General features: G+C 39.5%; 2 protein-coding genes across 3 annotated transcripts in view; one reads left to right on the top strand and one right to left on the bottom strand.

The window, feature by feature from the left end:
- On the top strand, window positions 1-8,925 carry LOC100101226 (heterogeneous nuclear ribonucleoprotein A1). Of its 2 annotated transcripts, NM_001099849.1 has the most exon segments (7): window positions 31-228; window positions 5,513-5,736; window positions 5,982-6,226; window positions 6,331-6,495; window positions 6,597-6,809; window positions 7,428-7,518; window positions 8,033-8,923. In NM_001099849.1, coding segments are annotated over 6 exon segments (951 nt in total). In that variant the 5' UTR covers window positions 31-198; the 3' UTR covers window positions 7,502-7,518; window positions 8,033-8,923.
- Window positions 8,367-25,848, bottom strand: part of LOC119628627 (homeobox protein rough) — a 24,416-nt gene continuing 6,934 nt past the window's right edge. The window contains exons 2-4 of the mRNA XM_062668993.1: window positions 12,586-12,706; window positions 12,008-12,121; window positions 8,367-10,548 (exon numbers count right to left, since the gene is read on the bottom strand). Coding sequence (XP_062524977.1) covers window positions 10,437-10,548; window positions 12,008-12,121; window positions 12,586-12,706 — 347 coding nt within the window. The 3' untranslated portion in view covers window positions 8,367-10,436. The remainder of the gene's footprint in view (window positions 10,549-12,007; window positions 12,122-12,585; window positions 12,707-25,848) is intronic.

A 25,848-nucleotide genomic window follows, 5' to 3' on the forward strand; every position in this document is an offset into this window, starting at 1 on the left:
ACACATGTTCTGTCTGACATTTGCTACGGTGACGTGAACGCTGCTTGCATCGGCAACTTGGAAAGTAGAGGTGATTAACGAAAGGAAGCTCACGGAATATTTAATACTGCAGAAACAAAGACTTAGCAAATTAAACTGAAATCCAATTCTTAATTGATTATTAACATCTTAGGACTTCAAGTCTAGTAAATATTAAATATGAAGCCTTCGGAAAGCGGCGATGACTATGTAAGTGTGCACGTTTGGGTAAAATGTCAGTTATTTTCTGTCACGGTGGTCGAATCCGATTAAAACCAAGTGATTATGATTTTATTGTCAAAGTACTTCTATATTTTTTATCAGTTTAGAAATATGGTAGAAATCGCATCTAAACTTTACAAGTTTAATGAGTGAATTCATTGCCTAACATATATTTTAAAATAATCACGCCATTTCTGGTTATAATTTCAAACAATTGAAATATTTAGCTTTTAATAGTTTAATAGTATACAAATTTAGTGGAATACAAAAGTGAAACTCGAACCAGCAAAACAATAATAAATGTATTTAATACATTTATTATTGGGTTGGGGTTGGTGCTTCCCGCTTCCGTAGGTTTAACCCGCGATTCCCTACAAGTGACCCCTGGGTGGTGCTAAACGGGAGCCGAAAACATAACCGGTGGTAGGACCTAGTCCGACTGGCTGGCGACCACCCTCCAACTAGAGTCCGCCGCCAAATAGCCTAGCTGTGTTCCGGCGCGTGGGTTGGAGAGCCAGTTCTATCCCTTCCCTTTCCCCTTCCTTGTTGGGGTTGAGTCTTGGTGACGCCTGGAACTTGCGGAGCAGACGTGCGTGCGAACTCACGGGGCGTGATTGTTTGACGGGGGTATAGGGAGACCCAGTGAAACGGTACCCGCTGCCGCCCGCCGGTCAGTAGGGGACCTGAACCCGGGTGTCTCTACTAAACTCCGCCCCGGGAAGCTGTCCCGCCAACCGGTGTAAAATCCTGCCGTGCGGTCGTCGTGCCGGAGTCGGAGACCGGAGTGGATCCCGGCGATCGCACGCAGAGTGGACTGGGGGCCCTTCCATGCCCTGCGTCAGTCTCTCACGCAACCCGTGGTCGAGCACGTACTATGTTCCGCGCTTCATTCAGGTGTTGCCTCGATCTCACCTCCAACATCCTACCTCTCCTAATCCTACTCTCCGAAAACTTAAACATCATGAAGACGACAAAAAAAAAGAAAAGGGTTTCACAGGCGGTCCCCCATTCCACATTTAATGTGGATTTCAGCAATGTCAGGGGCCTACATAGCAACCTTGACGCCGTACACCACCACCTTGAGACGGCGCAGCCTGCCCTGCTTTTTTTAACGGAGACGCAGATATCTGCTCCGGATGATACCTCATACCTTGAATACCCCGGCTACGTATTGGAGCACAACTTCCTGCGTAAAGCCGGGGTGTGCGTATTCGTCCGGGCTGATGTCTGTTGTCGCCGTCTTCGGGGCCTCGAACAACGGGACCTGTCCCTCTTGTGGCTGCGCGTAGATCACGGGGGCCCTAGCCGAATCTACGCGTGCCTGTACAGGTCCCACAGCAGTGATGCAGGTTCAGCTCTGTTTGAGCATGTGCAAGAGGGGACTAACCGCGTGCTTGAGCAGTACCCATCTGCGGAGGTGGTGGTTCTTGGAGACTTTAACGCTCACCACCAAGAGTGGTTGGGATCCAGAACCACTGACCTCCCGGGTCGGACTGCCTACGATTTCGCCTTGGCCTACGGCTTCTCCCAGCTGGTGACACAGCCCACCCGTGTCCCAGATATCGAGGGGCACGAGCCTTCTTTGTTGGACCTTCTGCTGACCACAGATCCGGTCGGATACAGTGTGGTGGTCGACGCTCCGCTTGGATCGTCTGATCACTGCCTTATTCGTGCTGCCGTACCACTCTCTCGTCCTGATCGTCGAACGACGACCAGGTATCGAAGAGTTTGGCGGTATATGTCAGCAGACTGGGATGGATTGCGTGAATTTTACGCATCCTACCCATGGGGGCGGTTCTGCTTTTCCTCTGCTGATCCTGACGTCTGTGCGGACCGTCTTAAAGACGTGGTGCTCCAGGGGATGGAATTGTTTATTCCCTCCTCTGAAGTGCCCGTTGGGGGTCGCAGCAGACCCTGGTATAACAATGCCAGCAGGGATGCTGCACACCTCAAGCGGTCCGCATACGTGGCATGGAATAATGCCAGGAGACGTCGGGATCCTAACATCTCAGGGGAAAGGCGGAAATATAACGCCGCTTCCAGGTCCTACAAGAAGGTAATTGCCAAGGCGAAGTCGGAGCACGTCGCTAGAGTTGGCGAGCGATTGAAGAGCTATCCCTCCGGGAGCCGTGCTTTTTGGTCGCTCGCCAAAGCTGCAGAAGGAAACTTCTGCAGGTCTAGTCTCCCACCACTGCACAAGTCCGATGACAGTCTGGCCCACAGCGCGAAAGAGAAGGCTGACCTTCTGGTCAAACTCTTCGCCTCGAACTCGACTGTGGACGACGGGGGTGCCACACCACCGAAAATCCCCCGGTGTGATAGCTCCCTGCCGGAAATCTGCTTCACACAGTGTGCAGTCAGGCGGGAGCTCAGACTCCTGGACGTCCATAAGTCGAGTGGGCCAGACGGCATCCCCGCAGTGGTTTTGAAAGCGTGCGCCCCTGAGCTGACACCTGCGCTAACGCGTTTGTATCGCCTCTCTTATTGCACTAACAGGGTTCCGTCTTCATGGAAGACCGCCCACGTCCACCCTATCCCCAAGAAGGGTGACCGGTCGGACCCATCGAGCTACAGGCCTATCGCGATAACTTCCTTGCTTTCCAAGGTGATGGAGCGAATTATAAATACACAACTCCTGAAGTATCTTGAAGATCGCCAGCTGATCAGTGACCGACAGTACGGTTTCCGTCACGGTCGCTCAGCTGGCGATCTTCTTGTATACCTTACTCACAGGTGGGCTGAAGCCTTGGAGAGCAAGGGCGAGGCTCTTGCTGTGAGCCTTGATATCGCGAAGGCCTTCGACAGGGTCTGGCATAGGGCACTTCTATCGAAGTTACCATCTTACGGAATCCCCGAGGGTCTCTGCAAGTGGATCGCTAGCTTTTTGGATGGGCGGAGCATCACGGTCGTTGTAGACGGTGACTGTTCTGATACCATGACCATTAACGCTGGCGTTCCACAAGGTTCGGTGCTCTCCCCCACGCTTTTCATCCTGTATATCAATGACATGCTGTCTATTGATGGCATGCATTGCTATGCAGATGATAGCACGGGGGATGCGCGATATATCGGCCATCAGAGTCTCTCTCGGAGCGTGGTGCAAGAGAGACGATCAAAACTTGTGTCTGAAGTGGAGAACTCTCTGGGGCGAGTCTCCAAATGGGGTGAATCGAACTTAGTTCAATTCAACCCGTTGAAGACACAGGTTTGCGCGTTCACTGCGAAGAAGGACCCCTTTGTCATGGCGCCGCAATTCCAAGGAGTATCCCTGCAACCTTCCGAGAGTATCGGGATACTTGGGGTCGAAATTTCGAGCGATGTCCAGTTTCGGAGTCATTTGGAAGGCAAAGCCAAGTTGGCGTCCAAAATGCTGGGAGTCCTCAACAGAGCGAAGCGGTACTTCACGCCTGGACAAAGACTTTTGCTTTATAAAGCACAAGTCCGGCCTCGCGTGGAGTACTGCTCCCATCTCTGGGCCGGGGCTCCCAAATACCAGCTTCTTCCATTTGACTCCATACAGAGGAGGGCCGTTCGGATTGTCGATAATCCCATTCTCTCGGATCGTTTGGAGCCTCTGGGTCTGCGGAGGGACTTCGGTTCCCTCTGTATTTTGTACCGTATGTTCCATGGGGAGTGCTCTGAGGAATTGTTCGAGATGATACCAGCATCTCGTTTTTACCATCGCACCGCCCGCCACCGGAGTAGAGTTCATCCATACTACCTGGAGCCACTGCGGTCATCCACAGTGCGTTTCCAGAGGTCTTTTTTGCCACGTACCATCCGGCTATGGAATGAGCTCCCCTCCACGGTGTTTCCCGAGCGCTATGACATGTCCTTCTTCAAACGAGGTTTATGGAGAGTATTAAGCGGTAGGCAGCGGCTTGGCTCTGCCCCTGGCATTGCTGAAGTCCATGGGCGACGGTAACCACTCACCATCAGGTGGGCCGTATGCCCGTCTGCCTACAAAGGCAATAAAAAAAAAAAAAAAAAAAAAAAAAAAATACATTTGTTCACTTTCATTAAATACCATCATGAAACTACCAAAGATAAATAGGTATGGTCGAAAACGGTGATTGCATTTCACTATTAAGGTGGGTGTTAAAACATTTTGAAATATTTATCCGTACAATATATTCGCACTTTGAATAAGCTTTTGCTGTTTCTTTTTTAAAATAAAAGGTTTTTAAGGAACAAAAATATATTATTCAAAGTATTGCCCATAGCTAGCGACATTTCTCCCATCATTCTGGAAGTATATGAATTCCACATCGAAAAATCGTCATTGAACGTAATAGGTGAAAATCAGAAGAAGCGATGTCAGATGAATACGGCGGGTGAGGTAGAACTTCAGATTGAAGTGTTTCCAGATAGGATTTCACAGGTTTTGCAACATGAGAGAGCATTGTAGCATAATCATTTTGTTGTGTCTCTACTCATATAGCCGCTAAAACTTTTAAATGTTTTGAAACAGTTGGCTCATTGACTTGTAATGTTTTTCAAAATTCTGCTAGCGTCTCACATTGATCTTGATCGAGTAATCGAAAGCGAATCGGAGTGTCGAAACCAGTCTGCATGGTACCATAAGTCTCAACAAGAATTCTATGTGCTTCAGCTGCAGATTTTTTTGAATAAAGTAGTACAATAAAATTCACTACATTAAATACACTTTATTTGGCACAAAAGTAGACATTTTCAGAACTGTGAAAAATTAATTTGTTTACACTGAAGTCCCACACCATACACTGAAATTTAAGGTTAGATACACTACTACCTTGCATGTGTATTCGATTTTCGAAAATTCGTAATTTCACAAACTGGGTACTGCAACTGCCATCTTTTAAGAAAAAAGGTCCTAATTTTATAATAAACATTGAAATGTATCACTAAAGAAGATGAAACCAATTAGGAAATATCTAAATGCAATAGATGTACTATTTAGTTTAATGAGTCAATGAAGTTAAAATGTTTTTATAATTTGTATAATTAAAATATAGAAATTACTTGACAAGTCTACATAATGTTTATATGGCAAAAGACTACATATTAAATAAGAAAGAATTAAATATAACTTAAATGTTACAAGTACAGTAAAAGTATATAAGGAATAAAGTGTAAATAACAAGATTAAATTAAAAGGTAAACAGGGGCCACCAGGGCAACAGTAACAATAATTTTTTGACTCAGGTTTAGGATATAAAAATACAGTTAAAATTTAAGGACATTTTTGGTCAATATATCACAATGTTTAAAAAAACTTTCTCTGCAATTTAAGGAAGAACCTGAACACACACGTAAACTTTTTATCGGTGGACTCGACTATAGAACCACAGATTCTTCATTAAAAGAATTCTATGAGCAATGGGGAGAAATTGTAGATGTAGTTGTAATGAAAGACCCAAAAACCAAGAGATCAAAAGGATTTGGATTTATTACATATTCTCAAGCCCATATGGTTGATGAAGCTCAAAATAATAGGCCTCACAAAATTGACGGAAGGTAATATTTAATTGTTTGTTTTTTAATTTTATTTCATAAAAAATTGTTTGTATTGGTCATAGAGCTAGCTTACACATTCTAATGTTAAAAACCTACAATAGGACGCCTATGATCAGTAAATGCTGTACATCTTGCTGCTGAATATAATGTTGATTATAATATTACACTGCTTAAAATGTAGCTTTACAGAATGGAAAAAAACGGTATTTCTGTGCATCTTGTAATAAACATTGAAATTTAAATAGAATTGTCGAGCCAAAACGAGCAGTTCCAAGGGAAGAGATTAAAAGACCAGAAGCTAGTGCCACCGTTAAAAAGTTGTTTGTAGCTGGACTGAAGCAAGACATTGAAGAAGAAGACTTGAGAGAGTATTTTAGTACATTTGGAAATATTGTTTCTGTTAGTGTTGTGACAGATAAAGAAACTGGAAAGAAAAGGGGCTTTGGTTTTGTAGAGTTTGATGATTATGATCCAGTTGACAGAGTATGCTGTAAGTTGCTTTTCAATTTTAAACATATTTAATATTTTTCATATTTTTGTACCGTGTAGTGAATTTAAAGTGTCAATTTATTTGTGTATAATAAATAATTTTAGTGCAACAAAATCACCAAATTAAAGATCAACATTTGGATGTGAAAAAAGCAATATCGAAAACTGACATGTCTGGCGGGGGTAATGATAGAGGAGGTCGCGGTCGACGCGGGGGTCGGGCGGGAGGCGGCGGAGGTTGGAGTCGTTCTGATCAATGGGGAAATCAAGGTTGGATTTGTCGTTGTCATTGTCAAGCATTGTCCTTGACCTAGTTTATATGAATCAATATCTAAAAAATTTACATCATCATGCAATTCATAATGTTTTAGATGGTAGTTTTAACCAGGGGCAAGGATACAGTCAAGGTGGCAACTGGGGGAATCAAAACCCTTGGGACGATAATGGTGGCGGAAACTGGTCTAATCAGGGCTATGGAGACCAGGGTAATTGGGGGTCCTTTGGTAGTGGATACCAACAAAGTTACAGTGGTGGTCCCGTGAGGCCTAATTATAATACGCAAAGGCAACAGCCATATAATTCTGGTAAGTGTAAAACATTAATTACACCTCAATATTTATTATATACTATATACATAAAATAAGAATCTAACTTTGTCTTTCCGTTACGTTTTCACACCCAACTCACCAAAGATATTTTGATGAAATTTGATATGTTATAATTTGAACCATAGAAAAAATTAACCTACCTTTCATTCCACCGCTGAATACGGGTTTTTACCAACGCGATATAAGTGTAAACCAATCTGGCAAAGCTACGACGTCAAGCTAGTGTGGTAATGTCATGGGCTGCAGACTGTACATGAATAGGTTTTTTTGTTATATTTAGAAGGGTGGACCAGCTCACAGCCCACCTGGTGTTAAGTGGTTGCTGGAGCCCATAGACATATACGACGTAAATGCGCCGCCCACCTTGAGATATAAGTTCTAAGGTCTCAAGTATAGGTACAACGGCTGCTCTACCCTTCAAACCGAAACGCAATACTGCTTCACGGCAAAAATAAGGAGGGTGGTGGTAGCAACCCGCGCGGACTCACAACAAGTCCAACCACCAGTATATGTTATAAAAAAAAAAAACTAATTGCTCACAAACATTACATTTAAAATAATATATAGAAACTATAGTGGAAAGTAAATTTTTAGGTAGCGGTTATGGTTCGTCTGGATACAATTCTGGAGGCACAGCTCCTGCAACCGGTAACCAGCGCAGGTTTTAAACTGCTTCACTAAACATGTAAGTAAATCTTTTTATTGATACTTTAAGCATATATATATTTATATATTATATACATGTCAAATTCAAGTAACTAGGAAATATTTTTGGACTGATGAGTGTATATTTCTATACTAATATATAAATGTACAGTGGTTTTTACGGATGTTCCGTTATAACTACTGAACCATGCATCCGATTGACTTGAAACTTGGTATCCATGTAGAAAATACATGTGCTTAATGGATAGGCTAATATTTATATGAGTGTTGGACTCCCTACACTAGTTGCGGGGGCGTCAATGTTGAGGATCTTTGCGGGGTTGAGAAATAATAATGTTAATTTTAAATGCCCAGCGAAGCGGACGGGTACAGCTAGTTGTTTATATTTTTAGAATTTTCACAGGGCTTACACATTATAAGGTCTAACTGAAATTGGTAAAAAAATATATTACCTATTTTGAATGATAATTCTGAATCGGATGTCTTGTGAATACAATTCTGTGTACTGACAATGGTTATTTTTTAATGCGTAGGTCTCAAGTTGCTAAGTTGAAGCTAGGCAGGCAGACGGTAGAGTAGTGACCGAAGGTAGGCTTGCAACAACTAGCCAATGACAGACAAGCGGCATAGTGAGGCGAAATTAATTTTGAATATTTTATAAATCGTTCTATCACTCAGGTTTGTTCACAAGGTATTATAGGTACTATAGAATATAACGTGCATTAAACACATAGTTACTAGTACTCAAAATTCTAATAGTTTTTACGTAAATGATTTGAAAACATTTTTACATTCATTCATTCAGAGAATTCAAGATTTATGTTTCTCTAAACGTTTGTATAAGATGCACGAAGTATGTGTCTTAAATTGTTTTCTTTTTACTAATTTGTTTTTCATTAAAAATAAGCAGTAAATGTTCTCAGACGTATTTCGAAGAAGAAAAAATAACAAGTTAAAGAAATACATTCCTAACGTTTTACTTAGTTATAAGACGACAACATTTAATATTGAATGCGTTAACGCAGACACGTATTTACAAATAACCGATTAACTGTCCAACGAGATTAAGAAGATATTTATTTTTGAGAATATAATACATTATAATTTTTTGTTGTAAAACTGAAAGGTGCCTGGTTATAAACCAGAGATATTGAGTATTACCGTTTTAATTTCTAAGTTGAAAAGTGCAACGCCTAATTATATTGTTCTTATAATAATTGTGATTTGACCTTTTTGTTTATCATTAAGATTTAAAAAAAAATAAGTTTTATTTGTCATGTTAGAATAGTATGATATATTTTGTTATTGTATGTGTGGATAAAATTAAATGAATACTATTTTTCATGGATTCCGCTTAAACGGTGTCGAGCTTTCCTCAATGGAAATGGCCGTGGTAAGTTGACCAAATAAAACCATACAAAATACATTCAATGTTTTATTTTAACACTTTTTAGCAAACATTACAGCCGATATGCTACACATAAGTAAAACTAAATAAATTCCGAAGTTAGCGACTTAAGGTTTTTTTCAAATAGACTAGATAACACATTAATAAGACAAAAATCTACAATCGAATTAGTTTGAAAACGATTTTCCACAAAAAATATTTCATATCCAACCTTATGTTTCTAAATTCGTAATACAGTAAGTTTTAACCTAAGTCTTGCAATATATATATTTTTTATGTACAACAATATACAGTAGTCACACAATAGTTATCTAAAAAAAATCTTATTCTAATATTCAAAAGTAATGTTTGTATGTTTGTTCACTGTCTACGCGTCCGTTGTGGCTTAATTGAGTGATATAAAAATTTGGAACAGTCAACGTACGATAGTTGAGAATTGAGTGCTTTAGAAAATTAGGGTGGCTTCCTGGGACAGAATCCCCTCACGAAGAGGGCTTAAATTTAGTTTTTCTCTACGTTTCATTATTGTCGTGGATTGGCAGACAATGTGATGAGCAACCTGGTGTTCAGTGGTCACCGGAGCCGTTAAATACCAAAATATCAACTCCATCACTCACCTTGAGACGTTAGTTCTGAGTCTCAATTATATTCTCTAAAGGCTTTCAAACCGGAGCCTCCATGGCAGGTAGTAGTAGACAAGTAAATTAACCCACGGACAGCCCACCGAGTTTTTCGCCAGATCTTCTTAGTGGGTCGCGTTTCTGATCCGGTGGTAAATTCTGCGAAGCACTGTTCTCGCTAGAGTCAGTGTTAGCAAGACTTCCTGTTTGAGCCCCGTGAGCTCACCTACACGTCAAGGCGAATGATAGTTTCTCAAGACTATCAGCATAGGTAGGAGAAAAAAACGAGTCACATATCTGATGTATTGTCGAATAAACTATATCAACACGGTGATCAATAAATAATACACTATTTAACAGTTAAATAAAAAAATATATAATTTCGATGGTAATAAATCCCTTGTAAAGTCATAAAATTAATTAATAGATATGAATTAAAAAAAAAGGAAGTACTTATATAATACATTTTTTGGTAAGTAACCTATAGGAATTCCTGGTACCTAAAACACTTCAGTTACTCAATTTGACATTGTGAGTATTATTTATTCGATTCACTCTAGTAACAAAAAAAACAATATCGTTATATAAAGGTAAAGGTGTAGACTATATACAATGTGTAATAATATATTTATTATTACCTTACATTATTAGTTTATATGTTTGGATGTTGTAATTCAATTACGTTTAATGGGTCTACGGTTTCAGATGAAACTTCGGAGAAAGACAATAACCTGGATTAACAAATGTAATATTTTTCTTCATGGCTAATGACGTGTTCGGGTAACGCCCGGTATCTGCTTGAATAAATGCGACAGTCGCAAAGTGTTCGTTACTTCGTGATTTTACGTAACGTTAATTTATAGCTTAATGGCTCAAATAATCACTTCATTGATTCTTTTTCTTCTGTTCCTATTTCTCTATACTTGAAGGTTGTGGCCCCGGTAAACATGGACAAACAGGTGCGGTGCAGTAAGGTGGTCCGAGTACCGTGGGGAAGAGACCGGAGGCTGCAGCTAAATTCCTGCCGATATAATTCGAATAAAAATTAGAACGATAAATATTTGACTATTTGATAAATCGGTTATTTTATTGTCAAGGGCAGTAAAACAATCTATGAGTGTTTAAGTGTTTACCGTCGTTCATAACAGCAATATAAGTCGTCGTGGCCTAAAGCATAAGACGTTCGGCGCATTCGTGTTGAGCGAAGCACCGCTGTTCGAATCCCGCAGGCGGGTACCAATTGTAGGCAGCGGCTTGGCTCTGCCCCTGGTATTGCTGAAGTCCATGGGCGACGGTAATCACTCACCATCAGGTGGGCCGTATGCTCGTCTGCCTACAAGGGTGTTTTTTTTTTTTTTTTCACGATTGACTTCCACGGTGAAGGATCGTGTAATAAAAATCAAACCCGCAAAATTATAATTTGCGTAATTACTGGTAGTAGGACCTCTTGTGAGTCCGCACGGGTAGGTACCACCACCCTGCCTATTTCTGCCGTGAAGCATTAATGTGTTTCGGTTTGAAGGGTGGGGTAGCCGTTGTAACTATACTGAGACCTTAGAACTGATATCTCAAGGTGGGTGGCGCATTTACGTCGTAGATGTCTATGGGCTCCAGTAACCACTTAACACCAGGTGGGCTGTGAGCTCGTCCACCTATCTAAGCAATAAAAAAAAAAATAGCCAAACGATATTATACTTAATCGGAAATCTTTTAAATTTTTTTTGAAGGACACATTCGGGACGATTATATAGGAGTAGGTATATAAAGAAAAGTTGACAGTGATGATGTATTCCGATGGTAGGTGACGCGATAGAAAAAAATTGATGAGGTCAACCCAAAAAAATCTACAGATCGAGATCAAATCGATGGAAAAATATTGATTGTTATTGATAATATGATTGTATTATAAGCAAGATATTCGTCCGCTGCTGTAAAAAGGTTACAGATACAGATTACACATCGTTATTTGGAGAGACTGGAGAGACTCATAATTACAGGTAAAGTAGATATACAACTATCCAGAGGTCGGAGCCAAAAAAAGATGCAGTGATCAAGTGTCCGATCATCGACACGAGCCTGAGCGACGCCCTTCACTGTGCCACTGAACGACTTAAGTGGCTACAAATTACGCGAAAAGGTCTCAGACGAGCGCATCACGATGCTCAGCAATGATCAATCGATTGGAGGAAGAGGAGGGGCTGGTACACAAACACGAAAACGGCTAAGATTAGTAATATTAAAAGAAATACTGGCGATGGGGCGTAATAATAAGCCCGCACGGGTCACAGGCTTACACGCAATTCTTTAGTATGATCTATGTAGATGCACACAGTATGTATACAACGGCTTTAATTAGTAAAAGCCGTCCTCAGGTTAGAGCCCCGTAAGCTCATCTATTCGCCCGTTTGCGCTGTCATAGCCCACTAGGTTACCAGCTTAGGTAGGAAAAAAAACTAAATAAAAGCTGCGCTAGAACTTACCTGTATTGTTGATCGATTTGCGCTTTCTCTATCCTTTTATCTTTGGCTCTTCTGTTTTGAAACCATATTTTAACCTGGGTTTCACTTAACGATAATGCCGAAGCTAACTCACACCTGTTAAATAATTATACATTATGTTTGGAGCGCTGACTTCAGCCGCGAGCCATGTCAATCAACGCAGCAATAAAATTCAACGCATGCTCTTAAAAATATTTGAAAATGAGAAAGTAATAAAATATACGATCATTTTGTATCTGAGATTAGTAAAGCATACGGTATCCTACCCTAATCGCCATTAATCGCGCCTCGTATCAGCAGATTTTGATCTGAACCGCGTGTATATTTTTGCTGACGTATATACGCTAACGTGCTCACGAACCATCTAAAGTTAAGAGGTATTACTGAAGCCCGTATACTGATTATTTACTACCGTCCTTTAGACGTTAGGTTAGAGTATCATTTGAAATAATAACAGCTGTTTTGTTTTCCAAACCGAAACTCACTACTACCTAATTAGAATTTACCTCATTTAAAACACTTAACTAGCGTTTGTTTCTGAAGACTAAGATCTTATCTACCTTCTTGCTCTAGCAACATATTCTCCTCTAGCGTACTCTAGTTCTAATCGCAGTGTTTGATGTGCTGAAAATGTTGTCCTCTGTCGTCTTGGTCTACTCTCTTTTCGTCGTCTCCGGGCCACTGAAAACAAATAAGTGTAGGTTAAAATTTAATATGCCCCAGTGTTGTGAGAGCTATTTGATGTTATTTATAAGAATTCTTTATAGCGCTGCCAGAAGGTATTCACGATTCTCTGTTATGATAGTAGAGGTCATAAGTTCGGAACGTTGCCACTGTACGGTCTTTATACAACTCATGTTAACTTAACCTATTCGAGTGCGAGATATTTTTTTTGCTGAAACGTTGTTCTATAGATAGATGTAGACATTTATATGTCATTTCGGAACCTCCCGATCTACTTTTTTTTTATTGCTTTAATGGGTGGACGAGCTCACAGCTCACCTGATGTTAAGTGGTTACTGGAGCCCATATACATCTACAACGTAAATGCGCCACCCATCTTGAGATATAAGTTCTAAGGTCTCAATATAGTTACAACGGCTGCCCCACCCTTCAAACCGAAACGCATTACTGCTTCACGGCAGAAATAGGCGGGGTGGTGTACCTACCCGCGCGGACTCACAATTGGTCCTACCACCAGTAAAACTAACGGTGCTTTTAGGTACCTCAAGCACCGGTCATCGTTCTCGTCGAACCCGTTGCTTGCGACGAAGTGCTCGGCGAGTAAACTAACTCACAGACACAGCCTACTGAGTTTCTCGCCGGATCTTCTCAGTGGGTCGCGTTTGCAAACCGGTGGTAGATTCTGCGAAGCACTGCTCTTGCTAGGGTCAGTGTTAGCAACTTCGCCAGATTTACTGGTGGTAGGATCTCTTGTGAGTCCGCGCGGGTAGGTACCACCACCCTGCTTATTTCTGCCGTGAAGCAGTAATGCGTTTCGGTTTGAAGGGTGGGGCAGCCGTTGTAACTATAATGAGATCTTAGAACTTGTATCTCGGGGTGGGTGGCGCATTTGCGTTGTGAATGTCCATGGGCTCCAGTAACCACTTTACACCAGGTGGGCTGTGAGCTCGTCCACCGACCTAAGAAAAAAAAAAAAAAGATTTGAGCCCCGTGAGCTCAACTCCGTTCGGTTACGCTGATATAGCCTGTCAAGACTATCAGCTTGGAAAAAAAGGCATTTAGATGCTAGCGGTTTGTAAACCTTATGGTAAGTCGTGAAAAATTCGTGTGCGGTCTGAGGAGGACAATATGAATGAGACTTCCCCTTCATGTCTCAAGATGGGCCGCGGGGCTCAGCTGGCGATGTCTATGGGCCCTAGTAACTAGGTAAACCGTAAGCTGCCGTTTATCTAATGTATTAAAAAACCTGTGTTTAATTTAGGTTGTAGTATTGCAAATCTACCCTTCTTAGGAATGGTGAAATAGTAGTACATATTTATAAGATACAAGCGGCTCGCTCCAGCTCCGCTCAGGTCTTTAACAAAAATTTCAACGATATTTGACGTTGTTTTATTTTTTAAAATAAAAGAACACTTATTGCGACATAACTATAATAGTTAGACATATGCTGCTGCAACACTTTTTGTAAATAATAATGTGTTCTACAAAGTCGTAGTACATTATTTTATTCTATCATCAATAGTTTTCGCAGCGCACGCGATGTAATGAACATTTTAGGTAATTTTTTTACACTTTGGATTACGTTATTGTAGTTTTAGTAAGGATCCCTAACTTTTTTCAAAAAAGATTATAGCCTATGCCACTCGGGAATAGTGTAGCTTCCAAACAGTGAAAGAATTTTTCAAATCGGTTCAGTAGTTTCAGAGCCTATTCAATACAAACAAACAAATCTTTCCTCTTTATAATATTAGTATAGATATGTATATGATGGAATTGCTTTACTAATTACTACTTTATTTTATTATTTAAATGTTATATTCATCGACCTCGTGTAACCGGATGTAAATACAATGTAAAAATCTGTACCTAAATATAATTTGTATCCAGGTAAACGCGTTCAAAATACAATAGTACCTACAATTATTTAGTTGTACAACATTTATGTAAGTCGTCGTAGCCTAAAGGATAAGATACTCCGTGCTCATAAATACCTATATCGTTAATCGTAAATAACTGTACTTAACTCTTATTAGTAATCCCAATGTGCACTAAAGTATACCAACAACAATGAATAACAGTAGAATAATACAAAATAATAAGAAAAATAACTAAGTATTAGAGGTTGAGGTTCAACAATCGTTTATAAAAATTTAAGTGTCAAAACGCTACTTTGAAAAAGCGGTGCGCTACGTTAACCCTCTCTTATATAGTGGCCGCCGTTAACTACAAATCCGACCAAGGCGACGAGGAAACGCAAAGCTGCCGTCGCCCAAACATATCTATCTCGTCGGATCCTCCGGATCCACTCTCGGTACTTTTATGGTCTTCAAGCACTGTTCACTGTTCTCATCGAACTTGTCGATTACGATGAAGAGTTCGGCGTGCGAACTAGCCAATAGACACAACCTTACCAAACCGCGCATAGTTGGAATAGACCCTTAAGTACCAACGATAAGGTAAGGAAAAAAAATTCAAAAGAAGAAGTATGGTAATATTGAAGTGAAACTTCCTTATCGGCGTTGGAAAAAAATTTACCGTCACATTTTTCGGTTACGCGTCACTTTTTTCCGTTACGCGCCATCTGTTTTGTATTCATGTCTATGATAATAAAATCCTTTTGTTTAAACTTTATCTAATTTAACTTTTTTGTATTCATGTCTATGATAATAAAATCCTTTTGTTTAAACTTTATCTAATTTAACTTTATTTAACCAATTTCTAGAAAGTTGCATGTAGATCATTTTTCGAAAAATAAGGCCATAAACAAGTTTCACTTCTTACGTGTGTACACTAGTACACGCACACATTTTTTTTTAGAATAGGTGACTTATTCATTTAAATGTGTGTATATTTCATATCATAAATATGATTAGGTATTTACATACGTGCACTTTATATACTTATAGTATAAACATATTATACCGTGAGAATCTTCCCGTGCAAATTTTTAAAACAAAAAACAAAAAGGATCTTCCCGCTTTGTTTTTCAGTATTCACCACAAACCGCGAACAAAATCTTAGTGCGGTATGGAAAATTTAAAATATCATTTACTTGTTTTACCCACTGGATTATAATGCGCGTTAAAACATAATAAGGATTCTTCGTGATTCCTGCACGCAAGTGCTGGCAACTGATTGAGCCATGAGAAAAACGTGCTTGTAAGGTTCCGCGATTCCGCACCATATTGTGCCGGAAGTGAAACCCTGCGGCGCCCGGACAAAGGTGAATCACGATAAAATATAATAATTAATACGTAAATATACTACTTACAACTTAACCCGTGTTTGTATTTTCTTTATTAATACTGCATTTTTTTTTTGTTACTTGTGAGTTTTTCTGACAGGCAGCGACTTAATTTTATCAATCTTGATGTCTTTTTTTTCCTTACCTATGCTTATAGCCTTGAGAGGCTATTTCAGCTTCTCCTTGTCGTGTAGGTGAGCTCACGAGGTGGAAACCGGGTGTGTTGCTAACACTGGCCCTAACAAGAGCAGTGCTTCTCAGAATCGACCACCGGATCGGAAACGCGATCCACTGAGAAGATCCGGCGAGCAACTCAGTGGGCTGTTCTTGATGTCTACGAAGGAAGGTAACCTTCAAGAGCAATAGTCATACACAAACTTTTAAAGCTTCACTCACTTCAAGTTAAAGTGTCACGGTCTATCAGCAGTGATTCAAGCTTACTAAATTTTGGTCTTAATTAGGAAAATCCGTCCCAAATACTCGTATTTTGCTATTAGGCACGTTATTAAGTTAATAAAAAATCTTGTCAACTCAGAAATCAAAACGGCCCGTGGTTTCGTCTTTGCCATATGGCGCGCCGTGTCTATTACAATATCGTCCGGTCAATATGCTTGACAATGTTCACGATACAGTGAACAGCGATCACAGATTGGCCGGAAATGATGAGCATTCATCAACTTCCGAATTAATACTAGATTAACGAAATAAGTTACAATTAGTAATACTTCCATTTAAACATCAACGTCTTAAATATTTCAGCAGAAAATGAATCGTTAAGGTTCGCTTATGGGCAATATAGATACCGGCTAGTGGTTTGGGGGTCGATCCTGGGGCAATTATGTTTTAAATCAAATAGGTACTTGTTTATACCTAACTCAGAAGATCCCGCGAGAAACTCAGTGAGCTGTATCTATGAACTAATAAATATTACATCTTATAGGTACCTAACTAAACATTATTTTCACATACATAGTTTAAGGGGGTAAACTAGAGAACAGGGCAGTAAACTAGAAATAGAGAACACTTTTGGTCTACCAAACTAAGCATCGATGCTACTGTTAAAGTTGAGATTTCTAAGTAATCGCGATTATTGTTGTCTGATGCAGCCCGCCTCGCCACTGACACCGTAAATCACGTGAGTCCGCTCATTTAAATTATGTAATATACATGACATTGCGTGAAATTCAATATATATTAGGGTATCTAAATTTCGAACCTAATTCGTTTAGATTTATTATATAATTATTCAAATGGTTACAATCTTTAGGTACAATAGAGAACGGATCTGATAGATCCAGCATTAGAATTCCTAAAAACGAAATTTTGTCGGCACTATCCATGTATCGGGCATGGTGGTACATCTTCCCTTTAGGAAATGCTCACACTAACCTTTCCTATACATACTACATTGCATACTACATATATCTTATACACACTACACACTGCAAAACGAACATACCTAGCTGACACCTCCGCAAAATAACCTTTTTCACGTAGGTAATTTATAAATATTACTTACTTTCCATAAAGTAAGTCGAAATACGAAAGAAAAACATTCTTAATTGCGAAAGACAATCTACAATTAACAGTCATAAGATAGTATGATAAAATGAGTGGGCACGGAAATGATTCCATAAAAATATCCTAACAATACATTTGTGAAGAGACAATACGAATACATAGATTGCAGATCTTCACGTGGTCGACATCATTAGCTTGAATTCGAGTTGTGCGTGCCACATTATTTTCATTTCATTCTTTCTATCTAACAATATGTTTATTGTTCTGTTGTTTTCAAACAAACAAAAAAGACATGGGATCAGAGAGTGTGGATTTTGATTGAAATTAATGGAATATTTATTTCATTAAAACAACATATTTGTCATTGTGCATACTATCCTAACTACTCATGGACCGGTAGGTGAGTCGAGGGCAACCGGAGAGAATTGCTAACACTAACCCTGGTAAGAACAGTGCTTCGCTGAATCTACCACCGGAATGGAATAGCAACATACTGAGTGCATCGCTTATTACTTATTTCTTTGAACTAAACATTGAGTAAGACACTGTGTGTGACATTTACTTAAATTGTGCTTCAATTTTAACCTCAGTATCAAGCAGCGTACTATAACAAAAAGCCAAATTGTAGAGAGAAAAAAACAATTAGGCAGCATTTCCGAAAATCTATTCAATAAAAATAAATCAAGTGCTCCGTAGTATTGTGTGATCCGATCACTTTATAATGTGAGCAAATTCAAAAGGGGTTGATACTGTGGGAGTCTACAGCTGTGATCACCGAAACACACATAAATACATGTAATTGAGCCACAATAGCGATATTATCTGACTGAGTGTTGTCATATTAAATTGTCATGCGGTTAATCGACTCGAAAGTAATTGTACTTATACGAGGGTATTTAAATGGATTATCGGAGGATTTTGTTTTAAAAGTTGGCAACACGTGTTTTTTTTCTAAACATATCTTCCGAAAAAAAATATCTAGTTCACGGTGTCCGTTGTGTGTCAAACACAAACATAAAATTTATATTGACTTGGTTATTCCAAAGCTACGTTGTCATTGATGTCTTTAAAATGTCTTCTCGATTGTGTATTGTTACACTCGTAATCAGATTTCATTTGATTCTAGTGCAGTGGGAATCCAAAGACGCCGTATCCTCCTGGTTGATGCACCTGCAGTATTACGAATATAAATATACGCCCCTCTTCGTAGAGGAGGCCTCTTCTTTTTATGAATCAGAACGAAGTATGTAGGTAGTGTTTGTATTTACCACATACAGCATATTATTTATAGTGAGCAAGTCTATTAAAATAAATAAGCTCTCCGCGAGTTGTTTAAATATTTTTTTATAATGTGATGTCGCTCATGAATACCACCAGCCCGTCTCTTTTCGTATGTGTCGTAAAGGACGACTCAAGAATTCACTGGGGAATGGGCAGCAACATTCTTTGAATGTTATACTAGCATCCTGCGATCACCAACCCCTATATATTGGTGGGAAGGCGGATTGTAAAAATACACAGGTTTGATCCTGTTTATTCCTGCTGCAAAGTGGTCATGCGTTCTGATTTGAAGAGTGGGACATCCGTTATTTAATACCATGGAGACTTCGACCTCATGTCTCAGGGTAGGCGCCATTCAGATTGCGATGCCATGCAATTTCATGCGATGTGATGCAATTTCAAGATCAATAACTACTGCTCCTGTATTACTACACGTATGTATTATAGGTACTACATTAAATTATATTGCACAAATGTTCATTTTAATATACTTTTTTTTTATGATTGACAGATTACTAGTGGCCCGAAGGCCTTTCCAGTTTCACCAGGACAGGTGGGCGAGCAAAGGCTCAGCCAGGAGGGGTGGGATTTGCTAACAGCTGCCCGAGCGTCTCCGAAGGAGACCTAACAACTCAAGAGCAATTGCTTCGCGAATGAATCTACTACCGTATCGGAATCGCGACCCGCTGAGAAGATCCGGCGAGAAACTCAGTGGGCTGATGCATGGGTTAAGTTGCGCGTCGACCTCTTTGTCGAGTTCGATGAGTACGGTTACCGGGGTCCCTAAGCCTGCTCCTAGTATTAGAGCTGAAGGCGTCTAATGCAAAGTTTATTGAATCTGATGGATCCGTAAGGACGTGTCTAGGGTGTCGACGGTGACTGGCTCCTGCATGATCAGGATTCGGGGAGAAGTCAGCGGCGGCAACGATAAGGCGATTATCATGACGCATAGCATTATAATATACCTACTATTTAACGGTAGGCAGTAGGTTGGCTCTGCCACTGGCATTGCTTACGTCTATGGGCGACGGTAACACTCACCACCAGGTAGGGCGTAGGTATGTATGCTCGTCTACCTACAAATGCAATAAAAAATAATAATCTTAACAGCTTGACTATTATAGTAAAATAATTGCTTTGTAAATAATGAACGACAAACATAACGAATCACTAACTCTTTACTAAATATAAGTACAGTCGACTCTCGTTAATTCGAAACTTGAGGGACTCTTAAAATATTACGAATTATAAATTATCGAATGTTTGAAATATCAAATGGTTCGAAATTTGTGAGAGAAAATAAATAAAACTTCGAATTACTAAGTATTGATCAATAATTATTAACTGCTATTCTATAACAATGAAAAAAGTTTAGAGTGTACATACATACATGTACCTACATTCGTATACATACATAAACCTATTCATAATGTAAATTAATTAATGTTTCGAAAGAACTCTGTTATACTTACTGGTTTGCTTCAAAACACATTGCTGCTGCTCAGACTGCTCAATAACTTTTTTTAATAGAAAAAGAGCCTGAAATGCTTTTTCTTCACTTTTGTTCATAACAAAAACAAAGGCTCGTGTATGTTGATACAAGTTTGAACTTGTCGCAAAATGTACGTACATTACAATCATTCGACCTCTTTCTCTCTGCAACTTTGAATTGTCGAGTGTTGGACGCCGATGAGTTCGCATTAACGCGTCGTTTTATTATATAGCAATGATTTTTTCGTTCGTATTACCAAGTGCATAAAAAGGTATTGATTTAGTTCGAAATATAAAGAGATTTTGTAGGGAACTCATGATAACTTTGAATTATAGAGAGGTTCTAATTATCGCAGGTTGGAATTAACGAGAGTCGACTGTATTAACAACAAATCCATTCTTCTACACTTTAATATTAAAAACTGTGAAAATGTGTAAGATTTTCAAACACAGTTTAGGTTAGTGTATCCTTCTTCCACGTCGAAACAGTGCAACGGATTGACAAGATTAGGTATATTCACATGATTGGATTGACATGATAAAAAATTTAAGTTATAGTTTTAGGTCAGGAGAGCACAAAGGTAGTTTACCTTTAATCCCTCCCTAAATGCATCTCAAATAACACTGACACTTTCTTGAGCACGCGTGCGAAGTCGTGGATAGCAGCTAGTGTATCGTAAATTCAAATATATCGCTTAACTGATGGTTATGAACAATTAATATACAGAACTATACCATACAAATTTTAAGATTAAATGCAAGATCGTGATTACAATAACGTTGTGTGCGATAGGGTGGGGACCACCCCTAAATGTATATTACGAATCCCCTAATTACCATGCCCGTTCGTCCGTTTCAATACTGAAATGAGAAACCAATACACCTTACTTATTATTTCGTATTGTTTTCAATAGGTTTTCTAGAAATATTGATATTGAGGAGACATCGCTTCAGTGAATTTCAATTGGGCTCAAGTCCTGTTGGAAAATCGCACTGAGATTGTTTTTTTGTGTTTATTTTTAGAGGCGTGAGCATGGTTCACGCTCGGATCGTTTGACTGGACGAGAATGATATAGATGAGTATTTGGTCTTTTAATATAGAAAACGAATATTAGGAAAATGTGTTTTTCACCCGAAACAATTAATCTGAATAAGCTATGTGACAGAATATAATAATTGTTCGAATATTTTCTGTCAAGCACCATCCGGCTTTGGAATGAACTTCCCATCTCGGTGTTTCCTTAGCGCTTTGCAGTTTTACGAAGAGTAATCAGTCAGGCCTCGAGCGATGGTAACCACTCTCCATCAGGCCTTTCGTGTTCTCGACTGCCTTGGCAGAGGCAAAAATAATAATACTCAAGATAGGAATTAAAGTTAGGTTAGAATTGTAAGGAACACATGATTCGGAGGTATCTAATGTTTTTTTATTGCTCGAGATAAGCTGGCGAACTCAGGTGAGCTCGAAATCTCATACATAAGTCGAAATCTCTATTGCATGATATAACGTAGCCGATTGATGAGCTATCTCAATTATCCTTCAATGCGAAACGGAAATTTAGTTTACTGGTGGTAGGATCTCTTGTGAGTCCGCGCGGGTGGGTACCACCACCCTGCCTATTTCAGCCGTGAAGCAGTAATGCGTTTCGGTTTGAAGGGTGGGGCAGCCGTTGTAACTATACTAAGAACTTAGAACTTATATCTCAAAGTGGGTGCCGCATTTACGTTGTAGATATCTATGGGTTCCAGTAACCACTTAACACCAGGTGGGCTGTGAGCTCATCCACCCATATAAGATATAAAAAAAATTAGACATTTCGAGCGATGTCCAGTTTCGGAGTCATCTGGAAGGCAAAACCAAGTTGGCGTCCAAAATGCTGGGAGTCCTCAACAGAGCGAAGCGGTACTTCACGCCTGGACAAAGGCTTTTGCTTTATAAAGCACAAGTCCGACCTCGCGTGGAGTACTGCTTCCATCTCTGGGCCGGGGCTCCCAAATACCAGCTTCTTCCATTTGACTCCATACAGAGGAGGGCCGTTCGGATTGTCGATAATCCCATTCTCATGGATCGCTTGGAACCTCTGGGTCTGCGGAGGGACTTCGGTTCCCCCTATATTTTGTACCGTATGTTCCATGGGAGTGCTCTGAGGAATTGTTCGAGATGATATCGGCATCTCGTTTTTACCATCGCACCGCCCGCCACCGGAGTAGAGTTCATCCATACTACCTGGAGCCACTGCGGTCATCCCCAGTTCGTTTTCAGAGGTCTTTTTTGCCACGTACCATCCGGCTATGGAATGAGCTCCCCTCAACGGTGTTTCCCGAGCGCTATGACATGTCCTTCTTCAAACAAGGCTTGTGGAGAGTAATAAGCGGTAGGCAGCGGCTTGGCTCTGCCCCTGGCATTGCTTAAGTCCATGGGCGACGGTAACCACTCACCATCAGGTGGGCCGTATGCTCGTCTGCCTACAAGGGCAATAAAAAAAAGACATTTTGGAAGTTGTATTTGATGACATGATGTTATTCCACCGTTGCGTGGAAGTTGTTTCTGAATAAGCGTTAGATATTCAGTTACAAATTAAACCCTGCATTTTCTTCTTTTTGTTACCAAATGCTACCGCTTACCTCGCCGAGTTTCTCGTCGGATCATCTCAATGGTTTGCGATTCCGATCCGGTAGTGGATTCAGCGAAGCAATGCTTTTGCCAGAGCTAGTGTTAGCAATTCTGTCAGATAGAGCCCGTGAGTTCTCCTACCAGACCGAGCATAGCTAGAATAGCAACTTAGGTTATCAACGATTAGGTATGAAAAAAAGTTAATCAGTTATGAATCTCAGATTAGGTACATTGGGCAAGTAACAAGATTCTTTTAAATAAATGATTAATGGGGACAAGTTCAGTTTGAAACATCAAAATTTAAGTATTTATTATCAATTAAATTTGAATTTTTTTTATTATCAAAACAAACAACAGAGACCCGGCTTAATGCAATTCGAATTTTATTGGCTGTTATTTCGTAATAGTTATTAGAGTTGGACAATGGATTTTATAACGGTAGAACGAAAACAGTTCACATGAGACTGGTTCTCAATAGGAGCCGACTCGTTTGCATTGGGAGGCGCCGAGACGTGGTGAGGTAATCGCATCAGAAGCGACGCCAAGCGGGCTGTCGTGCCTCCCGCATCAGCCGACACCCACGCCTCCATTAAACACCCTCTGAAAGCATTTCAGCGACGCGACAAACCATTATGATTCTATTTTCATGGCAATAAGAGCCCACAGAAAATGATTACAATTAATGAGCTTATACTGTTTTTGGATGTTTAGTATTGTGAAATAAAGGAATAGGTATCTTTGTTATTTTATGGCTCGCTCTGTTATTTTACAAAATTAAATACAAAGAAGACTGAATTAATTTTTATACAAGTAAATAATGTGACCCTGTTACAGTTAAATCAAAACTACTTTTAGGGTTTAATATCGCACTTATTAAATTCATTGTGTTATTTCGCCTGCTTCGAATTATTATTTTTATTATTCGAATTATAATGTTCTTGTACACGAACAATGGGTTATATAATAAAAATAGTTTTAAAAATGAGTGTAGACAAAATAGTTTCAAACATGGTTTTTTAACTTGAATACCAAATACTTCCATGGAATACCAAATATGTACAACTACAAAATTTAGTCATAATCAGATGAACGGGTAAGGAACGAAGTCACACGTATCAGCTGATATTGATTTTTATTCAAATGTATAGATAGTCTAAAATATACTAACGACTATCTACAATCTTACGTCTTTTAATAATGAATTCAATTATGGAGCTTATACTGTTGTCTCAATTAAAATCATAAGTACGTCATACTTAGTGAATATAGTTTAAAGTGAGTCTTAACTTGCAGGCTAAAAATGAAACCATAGTAATCGGATCAACATCACATAAATTTTAGGAAAGGAATCTTCAAAGTATCATGTTTTATGTACTTTCAGCTAAATGGGCAACAATATAGCATAGTAGATTTTGGTTTGAATTCAATATATTCTTAGTAGATACGGTGCTGCTTATGAGAAAACATGATGTTAGAAATAAATTCCCCGTTTCTTGATTTTTCCTATTCAAAGAGCTGTCCAGTAAAAAGTAAAAGGGTATTTACAGACGTTTCCACGCAACGAGGATTATCTGGACCGATACCAACCATTATATTGTGATAATATTCAAATATTTTTGTAGTGATATTTTATTTGTGACGATAAGTAGCCAGCGAGCGATGTATAAAGCACATTCGTATCTTTGATCTCCTCGTTTTTATATCGTTGCGCTTTTCAAAACGTAATCTTACTATTTCATCACTTTCATCGGATAATATGTAGGTATCTACGAAGTATTTAAAATACGAAACATCCCAGAAGTTTATCTTCAGTGGTATTTTAATGGAAATTGTAACTTTTATCACAAGATGAATTCATTCAGTACCTACCTGCTTCGGAACTTCTTTTATAAATCTTAATAAAATGTCCTATGGTTTGCAATTTGTGCTTCTTTATTCGCAAGAAGTACTTTCTAGTAGGTAGCATATAAAAAAAGAAAGTCATCCTTTCTATTGGTCACGCTCGAAGTAGGTATATTCTAACATATTTTGTATGCATACTTTATGCATGCATATGCGGATCACTTCCGCTTTTTTATAAGCAAGACCGCGTTTTTAAAGGCGATACTTTTGTAATAGTATGGCTACTACCATACCCTGCTACGAAGCGACGTCGGAGAGCCCGGTGCTTTTCTACTGTATTGATTGTATTTATTTATTTATTATAATGTTATGTCTTCATAGGCCCCTGAAACGAACCCCAAACAGAGATTGAGGAACCCGAAAAACGGGGTAAGAGTTAGCCTAATTCACATTACCTAACTGCCTGACCTCATGTTTCAGGTGCTGCTCGAAGGTTAGTGTAGACTTGAGGCCTCTTAACGTTTTGATTATCCACTAAGCTTTCGAAGGAGTAGAATGTGAACCGACACCCTGGAGTAGGTCGCAGGAAGGACAAGTAAATTAATTGAAAGTTGGAGCTTCACCTCGTATTTCAAGCTGGTTGGTGGTACGTTATGATGTAGGTATATATTTGATGTTGAGCTCCAATAACCACTCAATACCCGGTGGGCCTTAGTGGTTTTATAAGTGGTTGTTTTTAAATAATAGGTGCTCATCTGATTGCTCTGAAATATGTAATTTATGTAATAATGTTCATTTTGGTTCTGTCTTTTTAACTAACAATACACCTTTAGTATCATCGTTCAGTTATACCCCTGCCTCTTACGACCTGAACAGTGTAGATATTTCTTTATTTTTTATTTCGGTGGGTAAAGTCAAACAATATTTGAAAAATCTTGATATTTCCAAGGGTGCTGGTCCGGATGGTATTCCGCCTGTTTTTTGCGACAATGTTACACTCAGCTGTGTTAGCCTTTGCATCTCCTTTTTAATCTCTCATTATCAACTGTTGCTCTGCCCCGTATTTGGAAGCGATCGTACGTGGTACCTGTCTTTAAGAGCGGTGATAAACATAACAGCTAACTACTGACCAATTTCTAAAATTTGTGC

This window comes from Bombyx mori, chromosome 6 (genome assembly GCF_030269925.1).
Source record: "Bombyx mori chromosome 6, ASM3026992v2".
Lineage (NCBI taxonomy): Eukaryota > Metazoa > Arthropoda > Insecta > Lepidoptera > Bombycidae > Bombyx > Bombyx mori.